The sequence below is a fragment of the Agelaius phoeniceus genome, chromosome 8 (assembly GCF_051311805.1).
Source record: "Agelaius phoeniceus isolate bAgePho1 chromosome 8, bAgePho1.hap1, whole genome shotgun sequence".
NCBI lineage: Eukaryota > Metazoa > Chordata > Aves > Passeriformes > Icteridae > Agelaius > Agelaius phoeniceus.
This window is the reverse complement of record NC_135272.1, coordinates 20,907,362-20,930,039: the sequence shown is the minus strand read 5'-3', so window position 1 is coordinate 20,930,039 and position 22,678 is coordinate 20,907,362. Positions and strand designations below refer to the sequence as shown.

Sequence of the window (22,678 nt, the reverse complement as noted above, 5' to 3'; positions counted from 1 at the left end):
CTCCCTCCATCTCCTCTCTCTGGCAGCCATTCTCCTACTGTCCTAGACTTCCATTTCACTTCTGTTTCTGGTGCCTTTGCTGAGCCAGTCCTGGCTTTCAGTCTGTTACTGTGGCTCAACAGAGGCATAATGGCCCACTGTCTACAGCCTTAGGTTAAATGCTTTCATGATACTGACTTTTTGAATCCCTCATCCTTCTCAGAGACCTGCTAGGTCCTGCTTTCCTTATCAACCAAAGTATTCCTTATCAACTCCAGAAACCTATTCAGCAGCAATACCCAGTTCTCCTTTTTCTTTACATTCATCTCAGGAGCAGTCTTTGTCCATTGTGCCTGCTCTCCATCAGGACAATCACTGATGTGAAGGTGAAACAGTGAAAGTCCATGACAGGTCAGAAGCACCTTTCAGGGCTGCCCAGACTGTCTCAGCCAGGCCCTGGGTACACCATGCAGGCATAGACTACAGATCCTTTAGCTATGAAGCTCATCAAGTTGACTGAGCATACACCATGATTTATCAAAGTGGTTTGGGTAAATATGGATGAATTTTCTCAAATATGAGAAAAAGCTAGAAGCATTTCTTTCCTCTTGTCCATTAAAAATCTCTGATGAAATAATGTGTAATAATTTCTTTACTAGTATCCAAGAAGGGATACTATATTGTCTGGTTCTTTAATTTCATTCTTAAAAGTGACTGAATAATATGTGCTGATGTTTTTCAAAAATCTTCAGCACCTGCCATGAGAAATTTCATACTGAATGGTCCAAGAGAGATGAGATCATAAACACCTGCACTTAGAATGCAAACCTGAGTAGCAGCTTGAGCATCATAGGAGGCATTATGTTTGGTTTCTGGGTGTTACAGTTCAGGATTTTCCAAGCATAGATACCTACAGAGAACAGTGCCTGCCTGCTAAGCTATTGTACATAAGCAAGATCATTTGAGAGCAATGGAAATTATGCTCAGCTGCACCTTCTATAATCAGGCAGAAAATGTTTGCTTTTAAGCTGAGTTTCCCAGTTACCGTGTCCTGTTATTAAAATAATTGGTCTCTGTTCCTTGTCTGACCCAGAAGGGGATACAGATAGGGATAGTCATCTCACTTAACCAGTCTAGCAAGGAACTGTCATGTTTTCATTTAGCACCTTCCTCTCCCAGTCCACATTCCTGCTCCAGTTTTAATCAGGTAAGTTTCTTGGTAAGAAAGTTGAGCCCTAAGTTGAGCAGGCAGCACCAGGACTCATTCTCAGTGAATAAACTACAGTCATAAGAAATAACTAGAACTTTGTTATTAAAGCTTGGAGTCACAAAGCTTGATTTCATGTTTGATTTTTTCTGTATCTTCTATGTGACTTAATGAAAAACAGAGAGTTGAAAAATGCCCATGAATTTACACTGCTGCTCATCTCTGTTGCTGATAAACATGTCTGAAGATGGGTAACATGCAAAACATCCTTTAAAAACTACAAGTAGTCTCAGAAGAGTAAATGTTAATCTCCCCTGCTGTGGTTCCCCCACTGCAACACACCAAGCAGGTTGAATAGTTAGAAAATTTAAAAATGTCTTAAAATTCAAATAAATCACTGTGAGTTCCTGGGTACTCCAAGACTGTAAATATTTTCTTTACCTTTGCAAGAAATGTTACATTCTTGGGCAATCAGTGCAGACTTATGAGTGAATGTGGATCCTCATGATACCAATCTCCCATGGAAGTGGCTGTAGTTGGATACAAGATTGAAATGAAGATATTTATTTTATAAAGTCAGCATCTTCTCCATGTAGACCAGGGGACTGAGACCAAAGGCTCCAACATGGGCTTCTCACCAGAGACAGCACAAACCAGTGGCCACATCTCTGGCCAAGTCATTAGTGATCACAAAGAAGGACCTGTTCTCTAATGCAATACTCTTTCTCCAGAATTCATTTTCATCTCATTTCTATTTCAGCACTACAAAATATCACTTCTAAAGCTCCCTGCTCCTCACAGAGTGCTCAAATGACTCAGCTGCAGAAACCAGGCTCTATCCTGTGAAGGTGGTAAGACAGAAAATCCAAAATCAATCTTTTGGGCAATTTTTGGCAAGATTGGACATATAACAAGCGACAGTTTTTGGTATTATGCTTTGGATGTGGGTGTTTAAATCTGTTATCCAATCTGACCCTTGTTTCCTGGTATTTTCTTCAACTGTAGCACGAGGATCCTTCCTCATTTGTGAGTATTGGCTCACCGTGGTGTGAGGCTCTGTGCACCCATCTCAAATGCTGAGCTGCAGCTCGAAACTGGGAGCCGAGCCCCACCTAGTGACACAGGATAAAAGTACTCAGCTGCTACTAAGTAGAAAAAATGTTTTATTCGATCATGTTTGAAACTCAGGATAAAAACTTAGTACAATTAAAATATTTAATTTACGATTTTTAAAAATCTTATTCTAATTGTGAGTTATTTTCTAGCATTTCTAAGATAATTGCTCCTAGTCTGTCTAGCTGAAGAAATAAAAGAATCTTGATTGATATTGCTCAGTAAAATCAGCCCTCTACTTCTGATTCCAATTGTTTTTTACATGAACTTCAGTTACCTGGATTCTGTAGTTTATTAAAAAAAATTTGTTCCATTTGCTGGTTTCCTCTATTCACAGTAGGAATGGAACACAAAATTTAAAGAGGATCCTTCAAAAAGTGCCAGACCAACAGCAAAATATTAACATGTGATGACAGCAAGTCATCAGATTCTAATACAGGCCTTCATTACTGGCATTGTTCTTCAAGATGCTTTTTCTTAATCAGATAATGATCCTGTCTCAGAATTCTTTTTGTCTAGGTTAACAAGTTATTAATAATTTTGGTTAGCTTTCTTGATATAACAAAAAATTTAACTTCTCTTATAAAAAACCAAAACTGTTAAGTTTCTTGTGGACTTTCACATTTGTATTTGAAGGGAAAATGACTTTTCCCACACATTTTTAAAGTGCAACAGCACAAAGTGAAGGAAAAAGTATTTTCTCTGTTTAGGTTTTATAAGCACAAAACTGCTCCTTCGTTTTTAGAATTTTATTTTAATTTTCATCCAAATTCTGAAAACTCCCCAAAATTGATGAATGATGAGCATTAAAAGACAAAATGCTGATAAAGACAAGAACTATGAGCTGGCTGGAAACTAAATGGTTAATAAATCCTTTGTAAGACAGTTTTTTAGAAATCTTTCCTGATGTGTTTCTTCAGAACCACTTCTTAGGAGGGGGAGGAGGTGGGGGTGGAGGTGTGTGTAAATTTAAATCAGAATTTTAGCAGGTTCTGTCAAGACAGTTAAAATGTCAATTTCAGAAACATTGTATGACTTTGTATGTCTGTTCTGGGGCAGAGATTGACTCCTTTTTATAGAAGCCCCGTTTCTAATATTACCTATTTACTTCCATCTGTGCTAGTTTGTCACCAAGGTTTCATGCTGCATTTTCTCCAGAGAACTGGAATACATTGGCTTTGTTTTGCTTTCTTTTTCTAGAAAAGACTAGCCTAGTGCTCTGTCTCCTATGCTAGATGGACCAATTCTTAAACAGCTTTGCAGAACAGCTTCCATTTAATTCAATTTTATTTCAATTGCAGATGTTGTGGTACTTCTTAAAGACAATATTTATTTGTTCCACTGACTGTCAGGAAGAGGATAAAACAATACTTTTAACATCCTTCCAATTTGTAATTTTCTCTAGATTATTGAGCTGAATTTACTGAACATAAAGATAAATCGGCAACAGGGACAGCACAGAGAAAACATGTTATTAAAAGTGGCTAATAATTCCCGCATTCCTCAGTCATCTGAGTTACATGGATTGACCTAATTTAGTGTTATTCCTGTTGTTGCAGGTTATTCCTGTGCATGCAAAATGCATATGGACATAGATGAGAGTATGTATAGCATAATACAGCACGTCGGCGTGATGTAACTGTACAACCTACAGCCAAAGAGAAGCTGAAAAGGATCTATGACTGGCTGTGTATTGATAATGCAGGCGGATCAGCCGACCGGGTATCGCGGTGTCAGTGGGCTTTACAGGACAGAACAGCCCCCGTTCTGTGCCGGCAGTGACAAATCTTCAGCTATTCCCAGGAATAAGCTAATGAAGGGGGAAATATAAACCTCCCACCCCGGGCGGGGGCCCTGTATAAACCTGCGGCTGTGGAGGAGCTGCCGGACCCCCGAGCGCCTCTCCCGGGAGCGGGAGCGGAGCGCCCGGGGCCGGAATGCCGCTCTCTCCCTCCCTCCAGCCGGCGCAGCGGCCCCGCCGCCCCGGGCACAGCCCGGCCACAGCGGCGGGCGGAGCTGCCGGAGGTGCCGCCGCCCGGCCCGGCCCGGCCCCGCGCCGCTGGAGCCGAGCCCCGGGCAGCCGAGCCCCGCCGAGCCGGCTGCGCCCCGGGCCCGCCCGCCGCCCCCGCGGAGCACGGCCCGGCACGGCCCGGCCAGCGCGGCCATGGAGGGGAGCGGGGGCCGGCGGCAGGTGAGCGCGGGCCGGCACAGCGCCCGGGACAGAGCGGGCAGCGCGGGCCGGCACAGGGCGGGCAGCGCGGGGGGCACAGGGCGGGCAGCGCGGGGGGCACAGGGCGGGCAGCGCGGGGGGCACAGCGGGGGCACAGAGCAGGCAGTGCGGGGACAGCGCGCCTCGCCACGGCACAGGGCTGCCAGGTGTTCCGCACTGAAGGGGCGAAGTTACGCGCTTGCTGAAATCTCCGCCCTCTGGAACTTGAGTTAATTTCACAGGAAGTTTGTTCTGTTCTTTTCTTGAACTTTTTTTGTTTCTATTTAGGACTCTGGAGATAGTGTTTATGAACTACGGGAATGGAGACCAGCCGTTTACAGAAAGTGCACGGACATTCTCTGGCTGCTCCTCTTCTGTCTTTTCTGGGCTGGTTTGGTAAGCGTGCACAGTTTGTTTGTTTGTTTCCTGGAAGGACAAATCAAAATAAGTCTGCTGTAAGCAAAAATGAGATTGCTCTCAGAACTAAAGAAGCATATTTGTACATGTTTGTGTATGAGACGTGGTTTTGCCCAGATCCAATCTTTAGTCACAAGTACTAAAAGTAGAAGCCCAGATAAAGGCTCTAAAGCTGAAGTTAGAAGGCAGTTGTGCTGGTCTGTGCAATCTGTCTTGAGCACAGCCAATATTCAGCTGTACTCGTTCAAAGCAGCAGTGGTTAATGTGGGACTGGGGAGCTTTGCTGCAGCCAGCAGTTGGCACATAGCCACAGGGCTTAGTGATTGTCCTTGGTGTGTGTGAAATGTGACTTGCACCCCATGGGACAGAGGAGAAGCTTGCATCACTGAGTTCTTCAGTAGCTGGAGTGATGGAGAGATAAACCTTGGGTAAAGCAGTACTCAGGACTTCACCAGTTTCACAGAAGAATTGCTGCTGCTGAACCTTGGCAAAGGTTCTTTCCAGGGATTGTTTTGGCCCTCACAATGTACAGGAGGGTTTAAGCTGCATTCCTGGACAAGGTGTTTCATTTTGACTGAGAATTGCTGCTACTTGTCCAGCAGAGGTACTTAGCTACTTTTGGGGCTTACAAGAAGATGAACTTTGATCTGGCAACAGAACAACTAAAAGGTCAGGGCAGTGTTACCTAAGTGACACTGCACAGGATGGCTTTCTACATATTTTTTACGTGTGTTAAAGATGCTCCTTCCTGAAATTTCAGGTAATCTCCATTTTAAATATATTTTGTGTTTAAAATAATTCTGATTATTTTACTTTACATTCTTTACTTTACTTTACATTCACTAGCAGCTTCAAGGGCCCATCATGGCAGCAGTTCTATTGTCCAAGTGTGTCTTGAAGGTCACCCTGTAACATGAGATGCAGTGAGCACATGAAAAATCACCATTTGAGTGATCTTGCCTACTGACACACATGAACATCACTAGGAACAGTGTTCAGCACCTTAGTAATGCTTTCCTCTTATTTTAATCAGGACCTCTATCTTCCTTCTCCTTTGTTATTCTGCTTAATTTATATACTTTCAACAATAGATGAAGGAAAGCTCTAAGGAAGCATTAGGGCCATAAAGTTGCCCATGTGACTTGCTCTGGCCTTGTGCAGAGGGGTGAATTTTAGATTTAACTGTTTGCAACCGGAAGGCAAAAATGCATGACCTAAAAGGAATATTTATTGAATAGGAAGGAAAAGCTATGGTAGCATGCTTTCATATTTAAAAAAAATATTTTAACAGATGTTTATAAGTGGCTATGCTGTGGTGGCTGGTGCTGCAGAAAGACTTGTGCTTGGATATGACAGCTTTGGGAACATATGTGGTCGGAAGAACACTCCTGTAGAAGGGGCAAATCTTTCTGGATTGGACATGACTAATAAAAAGTAAGTGCATCAGATAATGTATAAATCAATCAAATGTTTGAGGACTTAGTAAAATATGTATCTTCTAGTTGTCAGTCATATACATCTCTGTAACTATACACTGTTGTATTGAAAGGCAAAAAAGGTGGGAGTAGTGCAGAAGAGTGAGTGAAATTAAAAAGTTAAGGTAGAATTCAAAAATTTGCTGCATTGTTATGCTTTATGCAGCTGCCTTCTTAAAGAGGATCTTAAATGGGACATCAGCCAAACAGGCAGTCATTCTATATGGCAAATCTTTCTACTTAAGGATGTTGCACATTGAAGTTCCCAGTCATTCCACTGACTCCTTTGGAAAAAGTTTCACTTGCTTTGTAGCACTTTAAAAAAGAAGGTTCAGAATTTAAACTTATGAAAAACCAAGAAAGCTTGTTTTTTGAGAAGAGGATCTTTTTTCTTTCTAGGTATGTGTTCTTTCTGAATTCATGCAGCCTGGAAATACAAAGCCCCAAAATCAGTTCACTTTCCTTGTGCGTGTCAAGTTGTCCACAACAGCAACTCAACTCTTTGGAAGATCTACAGAGTTTTGCAAGGAATAATGGTGTGCCACAGGGAATATGAGTACCTCAGTGTATCTGTAGAACAGTTGAGCAGCTTCCACTTTGTTTTTGTTATGGCTCTTACACTAGGGAGTCATATCTTACCATTAATTTCCTGAACAGTTCATGATAGCAGAAAATAAAATGTCTTGTTTCTGCTTTATTTCAAACCCATAGTTTCTCGAAATGTTACAGCTCTCTTATGCAAATTAGAAAGTTGTTCATTAACTCCTGCACAGTGCTGAGATTATGTAACAGAAAACCGACTGTTGATAATGAACTAGTGAAGTTTGGTGGGGGTGCCAGTAGGTGACCAGGGTTCATATGTTGTTTGTGACTCTTGTCCAACTGATTCCTTTAAATGTAATTAAAACTGTGGTGGAATTATTAATTCCATGAAGACACAAGTGGATTTATCCCTCTAGACTTTAGATCCCTATGTTTGCTATTCCATTTTGTTGTAGTTTAACCCCTGCTGGCAACTAAGTACCACACTCACTTCCCAGCAAAACCAGGACACACCTTGAAATTTTATTTGATTCTGGTGTTCAAGATGAAAATGCTGTCAGAAATAGTCAGAAATAGTTATGTGAAAGAGGCTCTAGTTTATTCATGTCCAACATGTAAATAAAATAATCTATAGCCTAAGCCTTATTTCATGGGGTGTATATAAACTTCAGACCATATGAATATTAATGGCTATTATTGTTGGAGGTCAGTATCCCTTTTTTTTTGTTTTGGTTTTTTTTTTGGTTTTTTTTTTGTTTTTTTGTTTTTTTTTTTTTTGTTTTGTTTTGTTTTGCTCTTCTATTTGGCAGGGATTGCTATTAAAATTGACAATATTTGTTTTAATTTAATTCTGGGGTAGTTTGACATAATTTTGTATCTGCAGAAGCTGTAAACACCTGTGAGATTATATAAGTATTTTCAGTCTAACTAAACATAATTGCATCAAATTCCAGCTAAAACTGCTTGCATGTTTATGTCAAGGCAGAGAGAAGTCTTGCATTTTGAATAGCTTTCCCAGGAGTGCTGTCTAATGGAGCAGAGAACCTGGAAATATTTCACCTAGATCCCAGCACAAGTTAGGTTTCTGGATACAGATGTATTCTATTCTAACTCAGGAGGGCCTGGCTCTATTGTAGCTTCCATCTTTTCGGGTTTTTCTCTAGTCCTAGTGAGCAAGGATTAATGGCACTGTGGAGCAAACAGTGTGCCTGCCCTCCAGGAACATAAGTGGTAACTGTGGTTAAGTTGAGAAAGCAAAAGATTCTGCAGAGGTTCGTTTAGATTTACTCAACTACCTAATTTGCTATTCATATTCCCACTGGAATATCAGGGATGAAAATGGCCTGCTAAGGATCAAACCAGAAGTGCAAACAAAACTTAGCTGTTAATGTGTTTTTTCTCTCAATCTTTTACTAATCTTAAGTTACTTTTTCCTCTCTCTGATTTTTTTTTTCTTTTAGGTTCTTTCCTTTGTGTTTACAGCCTGAACGTTTCCAGTTACACAGTAAATCCAAAGGCAGCTCAGCTGTGTCCCACACTGCCAGTTCCACCAAGGTAAGAATGACTGAGTACTTTACAACCTCGTTCAGTCCAAACAGCTTCTTATGGATTGTTACTTTCTCACATTTTGTATTTGGCTTGATGCTTCACAGTCAGGATGGTTTTGCTTTGTTTATTTTTTTGTCTGTGTATCCTTACAAGTTCTTTTATGTGCCTGTGAATATGCCAGTGTCCCACAGAACAAACAAGGACTGCATTCCTTCCATTCCGCTACCCTTTATTCCTCTACCCTTCCATTCCTCTTCCTTTTCCAAATTAGGAAAAAGCACTCCATATGAGGAACAGCTTAGCTGCTGCAAAGATTTTGCTTTCTCCCTCAATGCCAAGGATGTGGTCTTTAGCCTTGCTTCTTCTCCTGAGCCCAGAAATTTCCATCAGAATAATTTTATAGCCAGATGGCTTGAAGCACAGATACGTGGATGTCACTGTCTTTGTAAAATCTGGCATTTGTGAGTCAAAATTCTTAAACCCGTGATTTTAAGTTCCACTGTGTCATGAAAATACAGCAGAGAATTGGAATCTCTGTGTTTGCAGAGCTAATTAATCTGCTCTGAACAGCAGAAAATAGAACAAAATGAAAAGAAGAGAGCAGGAGACATGTAAAAACACTACATACAGTGGATCAAAGGACAGCATGTAAATTGATGAAAAAATATGGCATGTTTCACTTATTTCCTCAAATTTCTAGGCCTTTTTTTGGTTTGTCAAGGAAATCAGCAAAGTTATTCATCTTGCACAGTAACATTACATGGTAGAAGCAAAGATGGGTAGTGATTTTTTTAGCTGTTGATAACAAAACCTCTCCTCTTCAGGTATGATTTTGCCATTGGCTGTTGTAGGGCAGTGCTGCCAAAGTGGGACAATAAATATATGCAAAGAAGCTTGGCTAGGAGTGCCAAATAATTTTGTATAAATATTTGATGCCATTAATTGTTCCTTGCAAACATTGTTTTGGTGCGGCTTTTAGAATGCTTAAATATCATAAAAGCAATACAAAGTGGTTTTGATCTAGAATTATCTACAACAGCATAGGTTACAGCTATGTTAGCATGAACTTTGTTTTTACATAAATACATTGGAGCAAAGCAGGTGAAGCCAGACTAGAATGGGAGTAGGAGCTATGTGCTGATGCTGATAGTTAATGAGAGAGTTGTTAATTTCTTTTCTCAGGCTGATCTTGAATGGATCTCTTCTGGTATAGTGATAGAGGCATGACACTGTTAAGGAGCTTATTCTGCAGATTGTACATAAAACTACTCTTCATAACAGAATGCTCTCTGTGGAAAATGGCAGGATGGATCTCTGTGGATTTTAAACTGTTTGTCCAGTAATTAATATTTTTTACCACTTTTGTTTTCAACCTTTCAGTAAATCCTTTCCATTATTTAATCGCTGTGTTCCACAAAATCCTGAATGCTATTCCAAATATGCATCTGTCCTCATAAGTATGGTTAATGAAATGGATGTTTTTCACCGAATTCTGAGTGGAATATTGGCAGGAAGAGATACTGTGATAGGACTGAGTGTCCTTGCACTAGGTAAGGTTATAAGTAAAAAGTGGATAATGATATTCAATTAAAAGGTTAAAGTGTTTCTTGTAAGTCTATATGTTTAATTCAAAAGTAGACTTTTTTCGTATTTTCTGGGCACAGTTATTTTTTAAGGAAGGGTGATCAGATTTTATCAGGAGACATTTAATAGACTGGTGAGATGTAGATCTCTATCATATTCTGTGGTCCATGACATGGTTAAATACCTCATTTTGGAGGACTGTAAGAAATTGTTGAAGAAAAAGATTACATCAGCATGAATACTTGAACTTAACTCCTACATAAGATGTTATTAAAAAGCTAGTATTTCCTGTAGTGAAATATATCAGCTATAAGTTTCTTATTATTTAAGTTAGAGGTAACTGTGTACTTTAAATGTTAAAAAGGTTGCCAGCTTTATTTAATGCTGTTGCTATTAAGATTACTGTTTAAAAATAAAAGCTAAAATTCTACAAGAACCTTAAATGTATATTTAAAATTAATAGGGTTGTAACACTCCAACTTTATGTATTTTTCAGCCTTTTCTTTGATACTGGTTTTAGCCTTCAGATTCATTCAGACCCTCTTCATCCATACTCTGATTGCACTGGTTGTGTTTGGGTTGTTGTGTAAGTATATTTACTGTTTCACTGTATTGAAGGATTAGCAGCTGAACAAACAGCTATCCTTTATTTCCATGGCCATCCTCAGTAACCTTCAGCTTACCACAGTCATTTCCAAGCTGAGGCCTGCTTGCCGTTTGGTGCCAAGGTCTGGCTGTGCTGTTCCAGCTGCTGAGTGTTAGGATGATGGTGATGTTTATTGTTTTTATAGATGCCTAGAAACAACATTTCTTTTGGCAGATGAATGCAGTTATGAAAATGCTACTGTTTCAAAGAATGCTTAGTGAACTCTTACACTGCCTGCTTTAGGAGGGGAGAACCATAGGAATGTGTCTGGCTAAAGCTTGTCATTCCATGAAAGTTAGCTTTGGATCTCCACAATGAAATTACATGCCTGAGCTTCGGGATAACTGCAGGAAATCCAAATGTTCTGCTGCGGTTTTAGCTCAGTCTGACAGGCCATTGCTGGAAGCTTCTCTGTGCTCACTGATCCTGTGCCTCACTTTGGTGACTGGCAGTATTCCCGAGCCCTGGGGGATGGTCGGGAGGGCAGGACACTGGGAAGGGAAGGTGGGCAGGCATCATCCTGCCAGCAACAGCGTGCCCTGCCCACCCTCACGCTGCTCTGCTCTGCTCAGTTGTGTCAGGTGTGCTCTGGTGGCTCCATTACGACTACAGGAATGACCCCAGCACTGAACTGGAAACAGAGAAGGAAAATGCAAAGTTCCTACTTGGATATGCCATCTTCTCAACAATCATCACTGTAAGTAGCATTTTGCCCTAAGCAATGGCAGAGGCTGTATCTTGAAAACTTGAACCACAGTGGTTCTGCAACAATAAAAATAATTCCTAATTCTTTTCAAATTGGAAAATGAGAGTAAATTCTAAGATCATCTTACATTCATTCACATGTAATCATAAAATAACAGAATGGTTTGAGTTGGAAGGGACTTTAAAAATCCCTAGTTCCAAATAGATTTTTAGGCCCCCATCAAAACTACAAAAATAATTTTATATATTCATTGTGAAACTTGTTTTTCAGCCTTGCCATACTTCAAAACTGTACAAACTGTGTCAGTGTTGTTGGTGTAAAAATGCCAGAATTGTGTTCCATGCCCATTTTCTGCTGCATCAGCTCACTGGAGAATCATGTTGAATATGCACAGGGGCACTGGTTGAGTATGGACATGAGATCTGTGGAGTCATCCCACCCTGTCAGCAGGAGAAAGGGGTGGCAGCTCTTTGAGACAATGAAAGGGGCACTGAAACGCAGGCAGCATTGTCTAGACCTCACGTTATGGGGTTAAATTCTGTTTTTCTCTCACTGACCTTGTTTTACAACAGAAAATCTGACTGTGACTTGCAACTTTTGAAGAGAGTTTTTTCACTCTGATGTTGCAATGTTAAAAGGAGCCATTTCTCAATTTGATGGTACAGTCAATTTGTACTTCATGAGACATTTGTCAAAGCAGTTGTCCTGTTGTCTTAGAGATGAGTAAGATCCATATGGAATTTGCCAGATATGAACAGTCTGACAATTTACAGTGACAAATATAAATGTGTCACAGACCGGATTTTTTTTTAATATCCTCTATAAGTTATGACCTTTTTACATCTGCTGATACTAAAAAGGTAAGAAAAAGTTTCTTTGAATGCTTGTGTGTTCCAGTACAACTGACTGTTGTTTGCAGAACTGTGGGAACAGCCACTGCTGCAGGTTATGCTTCTCTTCAGAGCTGGTGGCTTCTTTCCAGAGCAGGCAAGAAAACTAGTGAAGGAACTGCCACTGCTTGTATTTATTGCTTTAAAGATTCCAACCTCCCTTATAATTGCTGTTCATAGTGCTTTGTCACATACAAAGAATTGGGGATTTTGTGGGATTTTTGACTTGGGGTTTTGTTATTGGTGGGTTGGGTTTTTTGCTTTGGGAAGACGATAATTTATTTAAAAAGTTTTCATTTTATGTCTTCTTTGTTCCTATACATACATAGCTCAGAAACTAGTTGGGTTGTGGACTGCAGGAAAGGACTGGTTCTCCTACCATTGTGAAAGTGAACAGTGGCAAACTGACTTGAGTAGAAAGAAAGTTTAAAAGTTCATGACATGCAGGGTATGTGAAAGCAATGTGCAGTGTGTAATGTATGTTTATGTTTGCTATAAAGCAAAACAGACAGTATCCATTAGATCAATTAAAGTCTTATGGATGCTATTTTGTTAAAAAAAAACAGCAAGGACTATTGTAGGAATATAAATTTTAGTCCACAAGCTCTTTGAGAACATAGGCAGTGTCTTGGAAGGACTTTCTAATGTGTAATAAGATTGTATAAATTGCTTTGTTTTCATGTCTTTGTGAAATCTGTATCCTCTGATCTCACGTTTGACAACTCTGATAATTTTCTTGAGGTAAAACCTCTAACAATTTGTCTTTTTCTTTCCTGAAACAGGTTGTTCTGCTCTCCCTTATATTTGTACTAAGAAAGAGACTTCCTTTCTCTGTACAACTCTTTCGAATTGTTGGCAAAATCATTGGCAGAATTCCTTTCCTCCTGTTCCAGCCACTCTGGACTTTTCTGATTCTCATTGTCTTCTGGATATTTTGGGTTGCTGTACTGCTTAGCTTAGGAACTGCAGGTAAGCATATGCTTTACATGTTTCTGACTGAGTGCTATCCACTTCCTAAATTCTCTTCTTAAATGTGGACCTCTTGGTGTTGGCCTACAAAATGTGGGCTAGCATTGTTACACAGCTGAGTTATTTTATTTTATTTTAATTTTTTTAATTTTTTTAATTCTTTTTTTTTTTTTTTTTTTTTCTGGCTGTTACATTCATTGTGCAGCTCAAAGGTATTTTATGTTTTGTCTTCTTTCTAGCTTAAAAGAAATGCTGATCTTTTCAGCAAGTGATGCAAACAATACAGAGGACAGCACAAACTTACTGCACAGCAGAGTGATGATAAAGTTTCAGTTTTGAAAGAAATTACTTTTCTCAGATTTAGCATAAGAAGGGAAGGTAAATATATTGCTTTTATGAGCAACCTAGTAAAACATATGTTTTGACAGAGGTGTTCTGGCCGGGTATTTTTAGTGCAGGTGTCAGTCCTGATAAGATCTTCCTGTTAGAAGCATGTTAATGTCTCTAAGAGCACGGTGCATTTTATAAATAACGCAAATCACGTCTCAGTTAAAGCCCGAGCATGAGTGCAGGTGGGAAGGCGCCGCTCTGTGCGGGCTGTGTCCGTGCGTGGCTTGGGCGCTGGGTCCGGCCCTTTGGGGCCGTCGGACGCTCGCTGTGCTCGCAGCAGCGCCCGCCAGGGGGCGCCGCAGCCCGCGGGGAGCTCCTCAGGCCCGCCCGGCGGGGGAGCGGCTCCAGAGAACCGGGGGGACAAAAGGGCGGCTCGGCCCCGGGACACAGCGGCTGAGCCCGCCGTGCTCCGGGACACAGCGGCTGAGCCCGCCGTGCTCTGGGCAGCGACCGGCGGAGCGCCTGAGCCCGCCGTGCTCCGGGACACAGCGGCTGAGCCCGCCGTGCTCCGGGCAGCGACCGGCGGAGCGCCTGAGCCCGCCGTGCTCCGGGACACAGCGGCTGAGCCGGCCCGCGGGATGAGCACATGGGCAGCTCCGTGTCAGCAGGATTGCTGTTAGGATTTCCAGTCCCTTACTCTACCTCAGATGTGCTTCGTAATTCAAATCTTGGACGACGAGCGCTAAACGAGATCTGGTATTGAGAATATTCCGTTAGGTTGTCGCTCAAATTTTCAACCCAAATATGAGTCCTCTGAAATGCTGCCTGTTAGAGCAGTTCACCATCAGATAAGCTGGGGTCGTTCTGGTGTTCTACGATGACAGACCCACACATCCTGTAATGACAAGTGCATACAGTATTGTATGGTTAATAATGCACTGACAGGACACCTTGGTATTATTTGTTAGTTTTCTACAGTTGTCCTGTAAGTGGAAGACGTTTCTTTTTATTTTGAGTTCTGGGGACTTTTTGCACCACTTGAGAGTACTTCTCTGAAGATCTCCGAAGATATGCTTTCTCTTACATAGCAATTTGTTTTCGTCATTGACAAATAGTTGCCTGTCTAGGATTCAGCTTGTAAAATACAGGTGGTGATTTTCTTGGGTTTGACACTTTGACGTTTTCTTCTCACAAATATGTTTTCTGGGGCTGTGCAGGCTGTATTTTAAATGCAAATATACCAAGAAAGCTGAAAAAATGAAATGTTTACAAAGACACTAGTCTTTTTGTCTAATACAGAGAGATGGGTAAATTAAATTGGCTTGCTGCTGTGCTGCACCTGTTCTTAACATTTTCTTTGAATCTGCACTAGTTATATGATATTTATGGTGTCTCTGCATCTTAACAGTTCTGGAGCACTTGATCCTTGCTTCAGCTGTGGCACACCTGATCATTATGCAACCATGCAGGCACCTTATTTACATCTCCTCCAAAAGTTAGTGTTACTGTGAGACAAAAATCCTAACTTCTTGGGGGCTATGGAAAGCTATAGCCTGCACTTGAAAGGTACTTATGCACATGACTAATTTGAAACACATGGATAATCCTATTAAAATCAGTGGGACTACTTATGCATTTTAGGGTAGGCACCTGCCTAAGTACCTTGGTAATTCAGAATCTGTAAGAGCAGCAGAGACTGAGTGAATTCCAGACCTACAAAACTAGGAGAAATGCCAAGACTTCATGAGACTTTAGGTAGCACAGTGGCACCAATTAGAACCATTAGCTGGCTAGGAATGGAATTCAGCTGTTCTTTGGAAAAGCTGATATGTCTTAGAGTTATTGAGTTTTATTGTTTGCTAATTTGTGGGTATTTCACTGCAGAACTGAAGTAGCCATGTGGCACAGCAGAGAATGTGTTTCAGCTTTCCAGAGTACAGGAGCTGAGGTCTGCATGGTGTAAATACTGTGAATGTAGGAGGAGAAGGTGGTGTGATTTTTTTGTGTAATAAAGGTGCATCCTACAAGCAAGTGAGCAGCAGAACTGCCACATAAAGCTGCGCAACAGCAAAATGAGCAATAAAAATGTATTTCCTGCAGGGGCCTTGACATTCTAATTACAGTCAGGTAGCTTACCTGTAAGTACCTTTACACGAAAAAGCACAAAATAAGATAACACAATAGATTGTGTTGCAGGAAGCACTAAAATTCACTGTATGATTCCAGAACCTTTCCTCACAGTGGGAGTGGCACAGCATATTTTCATGTTAACAGGAACTGATAAACAGGCTCTCAGTATTTTCTTGTCAGTGGCTCTTTGTTTGTGATAAGGAAATTGCTGGATTAGACTTCCTAGGAATTTTTTGTCTCTTACAGCAGCCTGTTGCTGCAGGCATCAGCAAAGCCTCAGAGCAGCAGCTGCTGAAGAAGGACGTCTGACCTAAGTGTGGCAGTCCCAAAATGCTGCTGAAGGTGCCACACACAGCCAGCACTGACTGGTGTCCCATTGCCCGGCTCTGCTGGCTGCCAGGGCAGTGCTGTGAGTCCCAGGGGAAATTCTCCTCCTTCTGCTGCAAACACTTGGCCCGTTTGCATTGTTAACATCACTTCTTTTGAAGTATTGGCAGCAGATCAACACTTGTTCTGATCAAAGGCTTCCAGATTTGGTGGTTCAGATGTAGGGAGTTCAGTTCTTTACTGAGCTGTTAATGTCATCGCTAAGAGTGTAGGATTCATTATTGTGTCCTTGGAGAAAAACATTCTGTTGACAGATTGACCTGTATTTCAGGGCTGTGTTGAAAAAGTTTAGTTTGTATGAACAGATAGATCATAGTACAATGATGAGGGAAATGGCATACACTTTTCTTGACAGATTATCTAGGACAGCTTTAAAGTTTATCTGAGATACTGATGTAGAAAAATAACCTTGCATGTAGTTCTGCTGACAAAATCAGGCATGTCTGGTAGGCCCAGAAGACAGGAAATCGGACAGATATGTTTATATCATTAAACAGATTTTTGTGAAATAACAAACCTAGTTTACCTTATCTGATCAGCAAAGTGATCAAAGGTGAAATCACAGATGGCTCTGCCTGATTTCTGTGCAGCTGAGCACAGCACTGTGCACATGTACAGGTACAAGGTTGTCCAGGAAAGACAAAGCCATTACTATTATTACTGCAGGTGGTTATTTAAGTAGGCTGGTAAAAAGCAAACAGGATTAGCTTGCCATATGAATATTTATCAGTCTTCATGACAACAGTACTGAAACAAAGCCTGAACAGGTCTATTTTGGAAAAAGAAATGTTCAGGAGAATTATATGGTGGAAAATGTCCTTAATTCTGCTACCAAATGGTGTAATGTCTTTGCACGAAAATGGAGAAGCAGGACACCTTGTGTGTCACTGACATCTTGTTTGCCTGAGTTCCCTTAGTGAAGGCTGTAGGCTCTGGATAATGAGTGTATTTAGCTAGTTGTGTGCTGCAGGAGAAGGCAGTCGAGAGACTCTGGAAGAAATATGGGAAACGAAAAATCTCTTGAATTCATAATTATATGGTGCCTCACTTATTTTAATGACTTAAGTAAATTATTATATCCTCAAAAATTCACCTTAAAAAACCCTCACTTTTGCAAACTTAAAACCAGCAAGGCACTGGATGGGGAGGAATGAGGGAGAGTTTGTGAGAAGAGATCTGAGTAGTAGCTTTTTCAAACCATCAAATATCTTGCACTTCACAGACTTAAAATTCATTTGAATATATTGGAAGCACTACATTGTTTCTATGAATGACCAACCAAACAGGACTGGAGAGAGCTTGCCTGTTCAGCCAATATTGTTAACCTCTCTGAAAAAAAATAAATCTAGAACATATATCTGTATTTATGTACCCATGTAGCATTTTTTTATCTTTCAAAGAACTTTAAAATAATGTTGCCGTGCTACTATGGGGTAGATGGATATTTTTCTTTATTTACAGACTCAAAGGCTGCTTCTGAAAACTTAAAAAAAGCTTGTCTAAACCTGATGGTATTGCTGAAACAAATCTTTACTGTTTCTACTTTTAGTTATTCTGAGTAAGAAGTCTGTGGCTGTAGAAAAACAGGCTAGAAAGGAACCATTTCCTAGATAGCTTTGTGTATGTGGCGGTTTTGAATTTGAATGTGGTGTGTTGTCCTGTAAGAGAACACAGAGTCATAGAATCAATTAGCTTGGAAAAAACCTTTAAGATCATCAAGTCCAGCTGTAAACCTAACACTGCCAAGTCCACAAAATGAATACATGAAGTATTAAAGCTTAAGTTATACTGCTGTTTGAGCAGTAATAGCCAATTCTGTCTCACTTTTTTTTTCTTTCATGGAGTTGGAATAAGAAACTACTCACCTCCAGAGATTGTTTTATTTGGTGAACATGTTTCTCTTTAAGGTTAGTAGACTTAAGGCTTGGTAAAATAAAAAAAAACATAGCATGTTAGGAACCTAGAGACCTTTTACTAGAGTCAAATTGTCCTAATGCCATTATCCCCTGACTACCCTTCAGAGTCAAGTGCCACAAACAGGATTGCACAGAAAAAAGGTCTGATGGTTGAGGAATCTGAATTGACCCCACCTTTTGTGAAAAGCCATCTATGAATATGAAATACATTCTTTGTTCGTAACAGAAGTGGAAGGAATGTTTTTAGCTTGGATAAGTTAATTTATCCATGCTCCTAGATACAGTAGTAGCATTGGAGCATGTACTACCATACCATGTCTGCTTTTTTGCCTCCTAGAGAGCCTAGATGTATCTGCCTGTATTTTGTACAAAGATTGCAAATTATAGAGAACAGAAGACTAATGGCCATGGTTCTGATTAGTAATAGCAGTTAAAATATTTGTTTTGTTTTGCTGCAACAGTATGTTATGTATCCTTAATATTTTTCTGTAGTCTTTCTCTTCTGCTTCTTACAAAAAAACCCTAAAGCATTTCATAACTATGCATTTATTTCAAATTTGAATAATGGACGTCAAGATTTCATTTACTTCTGAACTATTTGATTACTCAAGTCTAGAGTAATGTCTTCTCAGATATCTTTACTAATATGTAGCTTTCCTTTTTCCTTTATTGGTAGCTGTGTCTCAATCCCAATTCAAACACAATCTTTTGCTTTTTGTGAGATTTTCTTTTTCAAAATCCAAGTTGAATTATAAGATGTTGTTTCTCTAACTTTGTTAGAATGGACAGAATTAAATAGCATCGAATTAATTTTTTTTGTAACTTTACTGAAGAGAAGTTAAGAGAACATGCACAGAAGCACTTCCATGTCCTTCTTTGTCCCTGTCCCCCTTTCTCCTCTCCCCCCTTGTCTGACATGTTATAATAACACAGTGGTGTAATCCCAACTTCAGGTACTGCACAGGCCACTTCAGGAGGACAAGTAGAATACAGAGCTCTGTCTGGAATTTGCTACATGGCATGGTATCATTTCGTTGGCCTTATCTGGACTAGTGAATTCATTCTTGCCTGTCAGCAAATGGTCATTGCTGGGGCAGTGGTTACTTGTTATTTCAACAGGTGAGTGCAGAATTGCCCCTGATAGTTTTGGGGATTTTCCAGCATTTACTTTCAATCTTTTTCTAGGAAAAATAGTCCCAATTAGATTGCAATTTATGTCAATATCGGGAATCCAATTTACTATAAAATAATGTTGCTTGTTGTAAGATCTTGAGTAAGATTTTACAATTGGCATGATATTAATGTGGCTCACCCCTGCTGCTGGAGATGCTGGGCCAAACTGGGCCTTGATATTGGAGCTCTGTTGGCTCTGGGGGAGTTACCATTTGGAAGGCACAGGCTGCATTGCACCCTTTTCCAGGAGACTGCTTTAGCTCCAAATGAGAAGCAGTATATTGTTCCTTGGTAATTTCATGTATTCATGGGCAGTTTCACCATTGCATTTTGGTCAATACACCACATAAATCCCTGAGGCAAAGGCACTGTCCATATCTTGTTGGTGCAGGGCAGGGAAGCACCTGTAGAAACTGCTGTGATGACATTTACTGCTCTGCTAGGGGCTTCCGCTTTCCAGCTATTTTTTACTGCTGCAGGAACTGGCTGCCAAGTACAGAAGGTTCCTGCTCCCAATTGTATTGGTATCATTTTGTACAATACCATTAAGCTCTCCTCTTGCTTGCCAGGTGACCTGTCCTGTGTTGAGAGAGTTTTGTTTGCAAGGGGAAATGCAACTTTTCTGTGGTGGTATCCCTTGTCCTGGCCTTTAGGCTGTCAGCACAGGTCCACAGAGATGCAGAGCAGTGCAGGAATGGGGAGGGGTGGTTAGAGGGTGGTTAGCTGCAGGAGCAGCCACACCAGCAAGGGCAAGGGTTATCTTCAGCTGTTCCAGCAACTCTGAGCTTGTCTGCTGTGTGTTTTTAATGTATTCCCTGGGGCTGCATCATAAAGGCATGTCACAAGAGTTTGTTTATGGGATCTTACAGACAGGCTCTCTTCTTGTCCTGTGAGTGCTCTGAGGAAATGGCACGGCCTTCCCATGCGGAAATCTCCCTCCACAGCACGCTCAGCAACGCGCTGCGCGGCCAACAGCCACGGCTGAGTTGCAAATGGGGTGGGCAGGGGGTCATTCTGCCTACAGGATACATTCATTTGGCCTCTAATACCACGACTGAAAATGGATTTGGCCTCCTTTTATTTTAGATTAAATATGAATACAAAAAAGATTTCATTGATTTAATAAAAATAAGTAGATTTTCTTGCTTAATGATTACATTTTACAACTTGTGGAAAGGGCTTGGTCTTTTAAAAAGCCTTCTTTTTTATAATTGGTATTTTACATGAGGGTTTATTCTCACCTTGATGTGCTTAGGTGTTATGTATCTATTTACCTTTGCAGGGAGATGAGCCTTTCCCCCTCTCTGGGAGTAAAGGAAGGTGATATGGTAACTCAGTCCATCACAGGCATCACAGTTCTGTCCATGTCTGAGCTTCTTTGGCAGCTCCAGTGCACATATATCACTGCACAGATTTGAAATTAAGGGTTGGGCTTATTTACCTGACTAAGGTGTTGAGTACCACAGTTCCCAAGAGAAGTGAAATACATATCTCTCCCAGTAAGTCAAAAATGAAGGTTTATGGATGTTGCACTGAAGTCACTGAGAGATGAACTAGAACAAACTTTTAAAGGCTCCCCCTTCAAATGTATTTGCAATATTTATGGCCATCCTTTGCCCTACTTATATACTTGACCTAAAAGAGTCACCATCATGTATGTGGTCAGACCTGTTCCATGTGGCTTTGAGATAAGGTAAAAGTGCAGTACAGTCTGTGTGGTCTCTGTTAGTCTCATCATCTGTCTGTTTTATTGCAAGTCTTGTAATTTATTGTGTTTGTTTAAAAATTGAGATTCATATTTACTTGAGGAATAGAAGATTCATTCCTTAGCATTTCTGAAGTATTTTATACTAAAGTTATTTTTAGACAGTCTTTGGAATTGGTGAGACATAAGTGAAGAAATCTGTAAGCATAGCTCTTAAGAGAATTTTAAAGAACTGAAGAAATACACTTTTCTCCCATTTAAATATCTGTGTCTGTTGGGTGTGTCAAGATGACATTTTTTTTATTCTCAAAAAATGTTTTCAAATGAAAGCAAAGATGCATGTGTGATCATTTGATTCAAGGAACTTAGTGTTAAAGAAAGACACTGAGTGTCACAGAGCTCACAAGTAAATGAAGGCAATTGACAGTAGTGAAGAAATAAAATTATTCAAAGACAATGTGATATTGAATACAGGTCCACAGGAGTTTGGAATAGCAGTGTTGTATGTAAATCAAACAATCTCATGATGACATAAAACAGAAATACCAAAGAAGAAAAGCAAGCTTTGGCTCTATTCAGTCTTACAACCAATCAGGCAGATTCCCAGATTTCCCTGGTACCTTGTGCACATGCAGATGAGTGCACATGCACAGAATCCACTGCATAATGATTGTTTGCTTGTGCTAAAGCCCCTTCAGGATTGCAGCCACATCATGCACAAAGGTGGGTGAAACTTCAGCCTTGGGAGCAATGGGAGTAGGTTGGAGCCAATCTTGAACTTGTTTACAGACATAACCATCACCTATTGCTGTGTTTAGCCTCTTTCTTGTTTCCTACTCTGAACCAGAATTACAAGGAAAATCTGTTCTTTTTCCAGTCTGTTTGGAGGAAAAGCAAAATCCTGGTCAGACCCTGTTCTTGTGCTAGTTCCTTTGCTAGGAAAAGGAGCTGTGGAAAAACATCCAAATATGTAAAAATTTATCTAAACTAAGCTTTGTTTATTTTTTTTTTACATTCCTGTTCATTATTTAGTCATTTAAAAATATCAAAACCCTTCTTCATTTTTCTCTTCGGTAATAAGTACATTGTTGACACAGGAATAAATTTTCTTCTTTCTGTTTCTTATCACTAGTTAGCCTTTAACTTGCAGAAACTTAATAATTTGTATTCTGAGATCAAACTAACACTGTCATATGTAGGGAAGTGTTTTGGGGAGAAGAAACAGTGGATCAATATGAATAGAATAATTCATCCACACTACAATGCATGTGTTTCTAACACAGAAACCTGATGACTCTAAAAAAAATCCAAACTGCCTTATTCAGTATAAAATTCCACTAACCCCCAAGCTGTTCCCCTGGTTTTAAGACAAAAATAATAAATGTAGCAACTGCTTTGCTGGAATTTCCTATTTCAAATAATGTGGTATATCCACATATTTAAATACAACTTTTCCACTGCTAAATTTTTTGTGTTTTGAATGAACTGCAGTGATACCTTCAGGATTCTTGCAGAACTATAATCCCACTCGTGAATATAGTGTGTATGATTTAAATCCTTGCTGAAGTGAGGATTAATAGAATATTAATATTGTATTTTTAGAGCTTCTTAGCCCAAACCAGTCATTCTCTTATTGATGTCTTTTTATATTTTAATTTCTTGTGCAAACTACTGATTTTTCAAGATAACAGAGGTTTTGAAGAAATCAGTTCTGAAAACAGGGCTTCTTATGTGTGATGTTATGTCTGATC

At 40.2% G+C, this 22,678-nt stretch overlaps 1 protein-coding gene across 3 annotated transcripts in view; it reads left to right on the top strand.

The window, feature by feature from the left end:
- Positions 1 to 4,147: 4,147 nt before the first annotated feature.
- SLC44A3 (solute carrier family 44 member 3) overlaps positions 4,148 to 22,678 on the top strand; it is a 35,574-nt gene continuing 17,043 nt past the window's right edge. Inside the window, exons 1-10 of one of the 3 annotated variants that reach the window (XR_013183282.1) lie at positions 4,148 to 4,490; positions 4,797 to 4,904; positions 6,217 to 6,359; positions 6,800 to 6,936; positions 8,404 to 8,497; positions 9,872 to 10,041; positions 10,572 to 10,661; positions 11,294 to 11,418; positions 13,100 to 13,286; positions 19,003 to 19,168. Coding sequence is in view for 1 of the 3 variants with exons in the window: in XM_054638330.2 (XP_054494305.2) it covers positions 4,464 to 4,490; positions 4,797 to 4,904; positions 6,217 to 6,359; positions 6,800 to 6,936; positions 8,404 to 8,497; positions 9,872 to 10,041; positions 10,572 to 10,661; positions 11,294 to 11,418; positions 13,100 to 13,286; positions 19,003 to 19,168 (1,247 nt within the window). In the remaining 2 variants the exon portion in view is untranslated. The remainder of the gene's footprint in view (positions 4,491 to 4,796; positions 4,905 to 6,216; positions 6,360 to 6,799; positions 6,937 to 8,403; positions 8,498 to 9,871; positions 10,042 to 10,571; positions 10,662 to 11,293; positions 11,419 to 13,099; positions 13,287 to 19,002; positions 19,169 to 22,678) is intronic. The other 2 variants (XR_013183281.1, XM_054638330.2) reach the window with 2 other exon arrangements.